Genomic DNA, 12329 nt, shown 5'->3' with positions numbered 1-12329 from the left:
ACCTCTGTCTTTCCTACAGAAGAGGATGGTAGGGATCTGGTATCTGTTAGATTCCTTCTCATCCTTACCTAATGTGTCCTAGTGAGGGTCTCAAATGTATACTAGCCTGTTTCTAAACTCAGTTTGTCTTTCATTTAACACCCCCAGAGTACTAACCATAGTATTCTTATGGAGGAAGTTAGGAATGAACTACTGTAATATCCACATCAGTATGTGCAATATAGTGATGGGGCAAAGGACTAGTTATATGTTTCTCAGTACCCATAGTTTCCTAAATTAGTCTGTCCTATGGAGGAGGATAGGGATGAAGTAGTGTGCTCTCCAACTCAGTCTGACCTACTAAGGATGCTTGGATAGAGTTAGTGTCTCTCTATCAGAATCCATGTTGCCCTAATCTCTATTTGTCCTACAGAAGAGGTTAATTATCATAATCTGCACATCAGTCTGTTCTGTGAAAGTGAAATTATAGGGGACAGTGTTTGTTGCTCAAAGGCCATGTCATTCTGACTTTAATCTCTCCTCTGTAGGAGGTTAGAACTGAAGTACTGCACACAAGTTCAATTTGTTCTATTAAGGTATCTTAGCTGATAAATGTTTCTCTTTATCAGCATCAGGGAATTCCTATACTTCATTTGTATTATGGATAAGATTAGTATTTTATTAATGTTCACTAGACCTTATTGTGTCCCACAGAAAAGTCTTTGATGGAGTTAGTGTCTCTCTCTAAATATCCATATAATCTTTACCTTTATCTGTTCTAAAAATGAAGTTAGGAATGAGCTAGCATTTTCTCTTCCTCCCAAGTATGTATGTCCTATGATGGAATATTTTAGGGAGCTAGTGTCTCAGAATTCATGTTGTCTATAGCTCAATATTTTCTACACACAAGATTAGGAGAGAATTATTCTGCTCTCCAGGTTAGTCTATTGTACAAGGATGCTTGGGGAAAGCTAGTGTCTGTCTGTTACAATTAATGACATCCTAAAATGATCTCTACTAAATGGCAGAAGAGGAGTGAACTAGTGTGAAGTCAAACTCAGTCTATCCTACAACAGAGAACTGGTCGAAACTAATCCATGTTTTTCAGAATACATGTTGTCCTAACTTGCTTATCTGATGGAACCTGTGAGTAGTGTTCTCTAATTTCCATCTGAGTATATTCTACAGAGGAAGCTTGTGGAAACCTAGTGTCTGCCTCTCACAATCCATTTCATTCTATCTGTGATATGTTCTAATTAGGAGAATAAGAGTGAACTAGTGTACTTTCCATAGAGGGAGCTACTGCCTGTCTCTCAAGGTCCATGCCCTCCCAACATTTACCTCTCCTACAGATAAGTTAGAAATGAAGTAGGGTCCACTCTACCTGTTAATTTTAAGGACAATATGTGTTGGGAAATAGTGTCTGTCTCTCAGATGCCATGTTGTTGTTCCCTTGATTTATTGAGTGTATGAAGATTTAAATGAACTAGCATGGTCCCCACCTTGTTCTGGCCTTTTAAGGATTCTGGCATGAAGCTAGTGATTGCTCAATAGAAGCTGATTTTCCAACCTTATATTTCATATAGATTATACTTGGGAGAGACCTAGTAGGCTCTCCACCTCAGTCTAACCAGTGGAGAAAGCTTGGAGAGATCTAGTTCTGTATCTCAGTATCCATGTCATCCAATTCTTGATATGTACTATGGATGAGGTTCAGTAATGATGCCTGGGATATAAGTGAAAACTGGTGCTAAGTAGAAGTACAAGCATATGCAAATGCAAATCAGTCTTCTTTGGTTCCACTGACCACCCTTTCAATTGGCTATGATTAGCCATCTCATGAACTTGGTTGAGAGAATCAAAGAGATTTGGCAAGTTTCCAATAGTGCTTCTTACTGTCATTTTCACTTTGTGAATGGGGCCTATGTTATCCAAGATTAATTCAAATCACCACTGGCCAGATCTTCAAATATTCTTGATAATAAAAGGAACATGATTATGTCTCACCATATTCAGAAAAATAAAAATAAAACAAATATCTCGTGTCAACCACAGTGTCTAGAAATTTTCCTCAATCTCTTCATGTTCCCCATGAGATTGCAGTAGAAGAAACTCAGTGCTTAATTTCTGATCTCAAACTTTTAGATGCAAAGACTCTTGGAACTCCTAAACCATGAAAATGCCCCTGGAAACAGTGTACATTCCAGTATATAATGAGGGCAGTGAAATTGTATTTATAGGTGATCCCTGTGATATAACCTGCCAAGGGTTCTTTGGGTAGTTTTCTTTCCTATTTACTTCACCTTGTAAGGGCAAGATTTTCTCAACTGTTTTTTTAAACTATACTCAGTAGGAATTATATTACTATAGCTGTTAGGGAGACTTTTGAAGCTGAAATGGGAGACTAGGTGTTAGAGAGATTCCCTGATATGCAGACACTGAGAGAGGTCATGGCTGTGCAATAAAGGTGGCAAAATGATAAAATGGATGGCTTCTCTTTCACCCTCCTGATTCAAGATAAAAGCCTGACACCTCAAAACAAAATCTTGTTGTCTCTTGTTCCTGCTAGCAAGCTCATGGACTGACTCTATAAGTTCAAGTCTAGATTTGCACATGTCAACAACATTTGCTAGTCAATTAACCATCCTATCTGGTCTCTCTTAAATTAGGGGAAGCAACCTATCTAGAGAATTTGCAGTCCCAACCCTTGGGATGAGATTGGGATTTTTAAATTTCTGAGTCTCTCCTCTGATTTGCACAAGGTCATTTACACTGTGTTCCTGCTGCAAATATGTCTTCTACATGCCCAGTAAACACCTTCCTTTGGTTGCTGACTCTGTTTGCTGTATTTACTATATATTGTGCTTGAATTTTTTCTTGCCTTTTAACTCATTAACTGGAAACAGAACAAACCTAATCAAAGCCCATAGATTTTTACCATTTTCTGTATCAAAACTAAATTATAAACATATATGAAATTCTCAAAGAATAGATAAAATAAAATAATTTTTTAAAAAATCAGTTACTTCAATAGTTGTTACATATGCATATGTGTATACATATATACAAAGACACTTCTAAGTCCAATAATATGATATTATTTGTACTTATCAAATTACACATACACACATGTTTTCAAGGCTGACTATTTGGTATTGAATAATCAATTTCTGTGCTCCTCCCTAGGGAAGATTGGTATCCTTGCTCATAGCATTTGTTAGTTGCCTATAGTTCTTTGTCTAGGATGAAACCTCTGAGGGCTTACTTCCTTTCGTGTTAGCAGGACTATTGGTATCCTCCTTCTTCAGGTCATGTTTAGGCCATGAATTTGAAAGAAGGAAGGATACATGAGAGGGTTTTGAAGGAGGAAAGAAACAGTAGAAGTGATGTAATAATATTAATCTAAAATAATGAAAATTAGTTCTTAAATGTTTCATGCTGTGACTTTGAAAAATATCTTCACTGTCATGGAATGCCTTAAAATATGCACCTTTAAAATTTTTGCTAATCACGATGTATTTTTTCAAATGCTCACAACTAAAATTATTCTTCAAACTGGCTTCTCGAAATCCCTTTAGGGATATATTGACCTTTTCTTTTTCCCCAGTATGAGTTAGTCTGTAAATATATCTCTGGGAATTAGACATTGTCTTTATTCCTTTTGGAAATTTCATCCTCTGAAAAAGCAGAATGGAGCAATAAAAAAACAAAAATTATCCAGCAAAAAGTACTGGCAGAATTAGACTGAAGAGATTGTTTGGAGTTTAAGAAATGCTTGCTCCTTTTTCAGAGGACCTAAAGTCCATTCCCTGTACCTGTGTTGAGTAGCTCACAACTACTTGTAACTAAAACTCTCAAAGGATCCAATGTCCTCTTCTGGTTTCTGCAGGCATCTACACATATAGCACGTAAAATCTGACAGATACAAACAAATACACATAAGTAAAAAGTATAAGAATAAAGCATATTATGTCACATATATTTATACAATATATGAGAAAACCCACTATTAATTATATAAGTCTATCTATCTATCTATCTATCTATCTATCTATCTATCTATCTATCTATCTATCACTCTATGTATTACCTAGAAGATAATGCCACTAAGCATTCTCTGAAGTTCACTTAGGTCCTTATGTAGTTTTAACCATAAGCCTTTCTAAAGTACTTTTTGGGTAACAATTTTATATTTAGTTCTATTTGTAAATTATTGTATATAATCTCTAATCAGTTAATTCCAATAATCTATTGATAACATGTGTTATAAAGATATCAAGTCCATTCAGAAAAAAGATAAAGACTTTCACTCAGATCACTGAGATCAGCACATAAGTAGTTATGTAGCTATGTTCTAAATATACTTAGGATTTCAATTCTTGGGGGAAACTGTCAGGTAACTAGATAGATATTAACAGGCTAAAATAACAATTTGTGCTCAGAATTTACAGGGATGGCTTTCAGGACCAACAATTAACTAACTCCTAGAAAGGCCCTTTGTTAGAGTTTTATACTCCCTTCCAGTCATCAAGTTTCTAGAAATTTCCAACTGGACTAATTTATCCTGAGTAAACTATATAAAGGATATTTTTCTGAGGAAATCCTCCCAAAGTCCTTTAGGAAAATCAACATAAAAATAATTAAATGGCTATTTTCTAAGTGTATTTAGGATTTCACTTCTTGGGGGTGACTATCGGGTAATGAGATATATATTAACAGGCTTAAATATTAGTAAGAATGGACCATCCCTCATAATCAGAAGCATATGAATGCAGAAACTGAGATCTCATGGCTTTGGTTAATGAATTGAATTTGGATCTGAATCTACCTTTGCCCTTGGTTGGGAAATGACTTTCTATACTGCCAAGAAGATTAAAATCCCATTATCTTGTTTGGCCTTTCTGATATACAAGAAAGATAAGTCTTTGCCTTTCCTTTAGGAAGAATCAATTCAGATGGCTCTGCCAATAGCTTTAGCAAGATGATGTACTTCAGAAGAAAAACTATCTATTCTAGAAATTTTACGAAAGAGTATAATGCTTACCTCATAAATATAGGTTGGCATAATTTTCATTTTGGCCAATTTTGATTCTTACTCCTCTAAAATTTGCCCTATAAAGTGATCTCACTGACCATTGTTGATTCTCAGGCCATGAAATTCTTTACCTCCACAAATTGCCTGTTTGAGTACTGCCCATTTTTACCTTCATGTGTACCTCATTTTATTCTACAATAAATTCACCCCAAAAGGAGAAATCAGAAACATAATTTATAACTTTTTCTTACATCACATCCTATGGCAGAAAAAAGAAATTAGCATGAAATCTTAATTGCAGATTTAAAGGTATTACAATTTAATGTTCTAATTTCATGCACATTTCTTAACAGTTATCAAATGTTTTCTATAAAATTGGAACCTGGCCTCCTTTCAACTTTGCCATAGTGGACATTTTGTTTTTACACAAACCTTTTTTTTAATTTCGAAGGTTTCTGTGCTCTATATTAAGCACATTCCTTTGTTCTATATAGCTTAGTCACTCAATTATTGAAACCAGGGCACTGAATGACATTCCTCAGAGTGGCAATGACAATTGCCTTAGAACAGAAAGTCCAACAATGATTTTTTCTTTAGATAAACAGTATTAACATCTGTCAGAGACAAAGAGACAGATGATTCATGAAACTGCATTAAGCAACTGTGAGGAACATCTTGAAAACTAAACATGCAATGTATAAACACACAGTTATTGATGGCTCATTTAGTACCATGAGGAAGAATACCTAAATGCAGATGCCCTGTGGCAGAGAAAGTCCGTGTCAAGGAGAGGACAATCTAGATGTTTCCCTGTATTACTTACAAATATATTCAGAAATCATAACAATGATAATAAGCAACTATGGTGCGTGAACATGCTTCCAGGAGTGAACTGTCCCACATGTAAAGAAAATATTATAGAACCAAGAAGGAGCACATAACCTCATCCTCAATATTTTTGATTATCTGCAAATGTGTACATCAAGAACAAGATCAATATTTGTTCAAGTCCTTCATGTGAAGCATGTGGCTGCATAAATGAGCACAAACTTGTGAGGCAGAATCAATAGCTCTATCCTTTCTTACTTCATTGTACCAAAGATGAGAATTTTTTCTTTTGTTGTACTTATGAGAACCAGTGTGTTTACTTTGTTAAGTGCACAGACTGGGGCCAGTCAGCCTTCTTTCTATAATCAAGTTTGCTAAGGTGCTCACCTGGAAACCCAGTCTGGCTGGGGCTAATTAAGCCCAGCTGAAGCATGACACTTGACAAAGATGCTTACTTTGAGTTTGCCCTTCAGGTTAGCCTTCCCACAAGGAAAATTTACATTCTGAGCATCTCTGGAGGCAAGAGTGGTATAAAGAAATAGTACACTTGGTAAAAAGAGAAGGGAAAAGTGAAAAGATAAATGTAAGTGAAAAATGATAACCCCTGCCTTGAGATTCAAGGAAGATTAAGTCCAGTGGCATTTATAAAAATAAAATTAGACAATACATTTGGCTGAAAAGAGACATAGTTAATAAAAAGATTAAAGCAGATGTTTTCTGGAAGAAATATGACTTGATATGTCATATGCACAGTGGTGATTAGATTATACATATAAATGTATTTGTATAATATATTTTATATATAATTTTAAATACATATGCATCTTTCACACAAGGTTTTGATTTCAGTTAAGCTATTATAAATTAATTTATTAAACAACATTATCTAAGAAAAGTAAACAATTATTTCAGCATCATATGAACTAAAACCTTGTCTGATGTATAGTAAAAGCTGTTCAGTTCAGTATCATGCACTGTTCTTTCTATGGATGTCCAGAGATAAGCTATTCCTTGATTCCCAGAAATGGCTGTGCTTTTGTACAGCAACTATTTCTTTGATGCTCTGAAAACTGAGTTATAGAACACACTATAACCTTCCTTTTCTCATGGTTTCTAAAATGTTTGTGGACTGTTTTAATCTTGATTTAAAAAATTCCAAGACATTGTAATGTTTGCTATGTAAGCTTCTGTTTCATATGACATATGTCTTATTGTATATTATTTATCTGAGGATGGTGATCTTACTAAAACTACTTAGATAAAATTTTGAACAACCTTTAGCTCTATAGTCTAGGCCCAAATTGTTAAATTTTTCTATTAAAACTAATCCTTACAAGCAAAGTTATGAAATTATCTGGCTGTTAGAAGTCTCAGTATAAAATGGGGCCATTTCTATTCCTCCTTCAATCAGAGCCAGGTATAACTTAAAAATTAGAAAAACCGTGATTATGGTGTTTAAAACATGTAACCCCATTACTCTGAAGACTGAGGCGAGAGAACTGTAAATTTTAAGTCTACCCTACCTAGAGAGACCCTGTCTCAAATAAACAAGCAAATACTTAAAAGCATGTGTAGTCTATTTCGATGAATACTTAGATTGGTATTGTTAGCACCATGTTGCCTAATAGAGTGTCCACAGTACAATAAAATATATCATCAAAAATATATCATCGGTGTCTAAATGAATGATTAAAAATTTAAATCTCAAAATAAATGTACCTGTGACTATGGATGAGAGCATTCAAAGCCAACCCATCAGACCAGCTGGAGGTGAAGTTGAGGACATTAACCTGTGGATAATTACGTGTTGACTCTCGAACCCAGCTCAGAAGGATCTTTTCACTGTTGGTTTGCTGCAATCCAGCCATGATAGTTTTCATCACATTTTTTACCTAAATGGTAAAAAATACTTTAGTAAGAAAACGAATTCCCAAAACAAGTATTCTCCATATTTTAATAAGAATGTGCTTAGATTTCAGGGAAAAATGGAGGGAATATTGGGGCCAATAAGTGATTAGAAGCAATATATTTTATGGACTCAGAATTGACTCTAATTGGTTAGGAATCATCCCTAGACTAAACTACTTTTTGAGAATTGACTGTACTAAACTACTATTTTGAGACTTTCATTTTTTTCTACATTCCAATAAGCCAAAAATGAGAGGGCACAAAATATTAGACTTATTCTTACTGAATAATATGTTAAAATACCAATGTTAAAATATCAATGTTTACAAATAGGAAAAGCAGGCTTAGTAAGAAAATGTTTATAATAAAAATTTCTTCAGTGGGTTTTATTTGTTCATGTTTATGTGTCCATGCACACACATGTATCAGTAATTATGATAAAAATCTAAGTTATCAGTTTGGGAATAGGGGGCTGGAATGAGCAAAGTGAAGAAAAAATAATGTAATTCTAGTTAAATTAAAATTTTTGAAGAAATGTTTGTTTACGAAGCACATTTTTGTCCCTTTGCTATTAACTTGCTTTATGAAATTCAGCAAATTTCTTAACCTTTTAAACAGTAGATTTTTTATCTGCACAAAATTGCCACCACAGTAATCCAAAATACAGTAAAATTAATATAACACAGACTCATTTGATAACGTAGACGAATGCACAATTCGTTTTTTAACTATGCTAGCTAATTTTATGTCAATTTGACACAAGCAAAGTCATCTGAGTGGAGACAATCTCAATGCAGAAATGTCTCCATAAGATGCATCTGTAGGTAAAAGCCTCAAAGGCAGGTTTCTAACTTAGTGACTGATTTGAATTGGCCCAGACCATTATGGGGAGCCCAACCCTGAGCTAGTGGTCTAGGGTTCTAAAGGAAAGCAAGATGAGCAAGCCATGGTGAACAAGCCAGGAAGCAATACCCCTTCATAACCTCCTCATTACTCCCTGCCTCCAGATTCCTGTCCTTTTTGAGTTCCTGTCCTTACTTCCTTTGATGATGACCAGTAACATAGCAATGTAAGCCAAATAAATCATTTGATCTCCAAGTTACTTTGGTCATGGTGTTTAATTACACATACATAAAATGTTTGCTTGCCTAAAATTTTAAAAGTCAAGTTAACAATGTGTAAAAATGATTACATATACCTAACTTCTATAAATATGAGTCTTAGGTTTTCTGTCATTAAGTTCTTTCAGCACAATTACTCCCAGGTTTGAGTAGGTACAAGTTATTGAGTTTCAAAATTTCACTCCTCTGAGTAATCTGATATAAATGTACATTCTAAACATTTTTATAAATTTCAGGAATGCATTGATATTTCATTTCAGATACTTTTTTCCTACGGAATCTATTAAATAACTACTCTGTTTCTTTAAAAGCTAATATTATGAGATACTTGAAGCAATATGCAAGTAAATGTGATTAATGTTTATCTACATGCTTTCTTTAGGGAAAATATAAGGTACATGTATCCAAAAATTTGATGTGTTGGTATATATTATATCATCATGCATCAATGTATATTATAAATATGAAGTTTTGTTTCAGATACTTTTATTCTTAATAAAAAGAATAACAAACGATTTTTCAGTAAATACATATTTTAACATCTCATATTAGTCAGCATTTTATAAATTGTTGGTTGAATGCAAATTGTGGAATATAATACTAAATCTGATTTTTAAACACTTATACACTTAGAGATGATATTTGTTGATATGGTGATAGTGTACAGATATGAAATCTGTGCATATGTATTGTACAATATGTTGATAGCCCATTCCCTTTCTTAGGGATAGATTGTCCAAATTTGTAATCCTTTTCTGACTTGATTTATCTACCCAGTTACTCTGTGAATAAATAGGTCAAATAGTTATATACAGCATATGATATTTTATAGTATATTCTAAAATTATCACTTGCACAACCTACAGTTATAGCCATGGGAAGAATTGCTTTACTTGCTAAAGTGGGGTTGAAATCAATGAATAATGTTATATTGGTGATGATGGATTTTCTCTGATCAGGCAGCCCTCCAATAATGAATTGGATTCATTTGTGAAATGCTTGACCAGACTGCCCTCTATGTACATAATGTTTAAGGACAACACAGTATTTAATCCAAAATGCTTTAAGCATCATTATGTGTCTAATTCAGCTTATCAGCTTCAGCCTCATTGGCACTGCTTCTACTTGAGCAAAATGTTGCTGAGAAAAAAAGAAAGGGTAATATATAAATCACTGTTTCTCCCTTTCCTACATTAAAATTATTGTCAGGAAATCATTGAGATGGCTAGACAGGTGAACCAGAAAGCAGAAAATGTCTTGTCTTCAAGGTTTACAGTGGCAATGAGAGAAATTATCAAATATGAGACAAATATGTGTATATTTATTAATTTGAATATAATTATGACCATGAAAGGCTAGGAGTGTAGCTGATTGTTTGGAAATATTTTTAGTGTGTGCAAGATCCTGAGTCTCAGCTTTAACAGTGAAAAATAGGTCAGGGAGAAATGATGTAGTTAGCTAACTAGGCAAATAATTTTATAATTTACATACAGCTGTACCAGCAAAGACTCCTCTATAAGGAAGGGTTTGTTATTAGCTGTTATCAGAAAGAGTCCAGCTATTAGTCTCTTCTGAAACTATCTGAATTTCAGAGCTCTGTCACCAAAGGTCACAGATTTTCTAAAGTCACACATATCTCATGGCTGATGAAAAGAAACACTACAAACTACTAGGTATTTGAACCTCAATTGGGTCACTGTTGCACCAGGTTCACCTTGGTGTTAAATAAGGCCTCTTAGATTCTCTGTCACTGTGAGTCTGTAGCCCTTGTGCTTTCTTCCTCTGTCCTTCTCTGGATTTCAGTCTCCAAAGCAACACATAATAAACATGTGGTCAGCATAGATTTGCCCTCAAAAGCAAATTCCCAGAATGCACTGGTAGTCAGGCAATGCAGAAATGGAAAAACACTTCCTTTTCTGCTGAGGCACAGTGAAAGAAATGGCTTATGTAGTTTGACAGGACTTTCAGCAGCCCAAAATATGCATGGCATTCTCTGGTAAGGGGATGTTGTGCAAATGAAAAATAATAAAGAAATAATGATTTTCATGTGAATCCTACCAAAAATTGAGAATTTTCCATTAGAGGACGGAACCTCAGTTGATACCATACTAGTGTTAAGAATCTTTAGTTTTCTCTCTAGGTGTTCCTAAGGCTGAGTTGACATCCCTAAAATGTTGACCTTAATCTGATAGTAGGAAGAAAAGCTGCTAAAGGAGTAATGATGAGTATTGAGCGAAATGATTCCTTTTGAATTAAATAGTTTTAATAAAAGGGTATCAGTAAGCTAAGAGAGAGGGGGGAGAGGAAGGGAAAGAGGGAGAGAGAGAGAGAGAGAGAGAGAGAGAGAGAGAGAGAGAGAGCGCCATAAAAATAATTTAAGTACACAAGTGGAAAGTAGCCCTCTATAAGAATGTCTTAGATTAGAAGAAAGCAAATAAGGACATTTATTTCTGGATATAAAAAACCTCTGCTCAAAAAAAAATCTTCTCCCCATGATATCAATACCCCACACACACAAATAAGCACTGATACTTAAAACAAAATGAAGGATCAGAAATGCTAGTGCTAACAATAAACCTTGTAAGTGGAAAATGAGTTGCAAAGGAACTAGAAGAGATAAGAATGGATGGCAGCATAGGAAAGATAAATTCAATGACAAACACAATTGTAAAAGTCTTGTGGAGATCTGTGGATGCTTGCTTTGTCCTCCTTGCTTTGTCAGAACTGGTGTCTGCAATACAAACTGGGTCATTCCACAGTCTGTTACTAGATCACTAGAAATACAGCAATGATTGCAGCCATTCCACCAAGCACTCCTGATGTCAGTTGTGGTCCTGCGTGCCTTATTTCATTTTTACAGTGTTTCAGCGTTAGCTCTACAAACAATTGGTTGTACAAAACTATTCTTCCTTTAAGATACTTTGGAAAGTAGTGAGTAGTATAATTAAGTCACTGGTGACAGGCAGGGTATGTTGCCATATCACTGCTTTGATTGTTACCACTGCTGTATGAAAATGGCTGGAAACACTATGGCTTTGATTCATGTTAGCACATTTGCCCTCTCTTCTCTCTATGCTTGAACTCGTGTAAAACAAAAATATATCAGGTCAATGGGATTATTATTATGGAAGCTAAGTTGAGTAGGTACACCACTGGTCCCTCCACAAGTAATACCAGGTAATATTACCATACTAACTAAAAGTCAACTCAAGGAAGTAAAATAATAGTGGCAATAGGGAGGCACACCAATATTATAATAAAGAAAGAAGTTACACAGAGAAAAATGATTACTAAAAGATCGCATTGGAAAGACATATCCAAAAATGGCAAATATATACTCAGAAATGTTTTCATGGTCCTCTAAGACTGGAATAGTAACTTAGACTGATTTTAAAGGCACACACATTTCTCTTCAAGGTAGCATAAAAGTGCTAAAATTGGCCCCTTGTGAAAAGAGA

General features: G+C 34.7%; 1 protein-coding gene across 8 annotated transcripts in view; it reads right to left on the bottom strand.

The window, feature by feature from the left end:
• Positions 1–12329, bottom strand: part of Dmd (dystrophin) — a 2349574-nt gene that overhangs the window by 1769975 nt on the left and 567270 nt on the right. For all 8 annotated transcript variants that reach the window (XM_087599109.1, NM_001370876.1, XM_087599108.1 and 5 more), the window contains 1 exon segment: positions 7562–7734. In XM_087599109.1, the coding sequence (XP_087455235.1) occupies positions 7562–7734 (173 nt within the window).

This window comes from Rattus norvegicus, chromosome X (genome assembly GCF_021556685.1).
Source record: "Rattus norvegicus strain SHRSP/BbbUtx chromosome X, alternate assembly SHRSP_T2T, whole genome shotgun sequence".
In the NCBI taxonomy this organism is placed as follows: domain Eukaryota; kingdom Metazoa; phylum Chordata; class Mammalia; order Rodentia; family Muridae; genus Rattus; species Rattus norvegicus.
The sequence above is the reverse complement of the archived record's forward strand: the minus strand, read 5'-3'. Positions and strand labels throughout refer to the sequence as shown.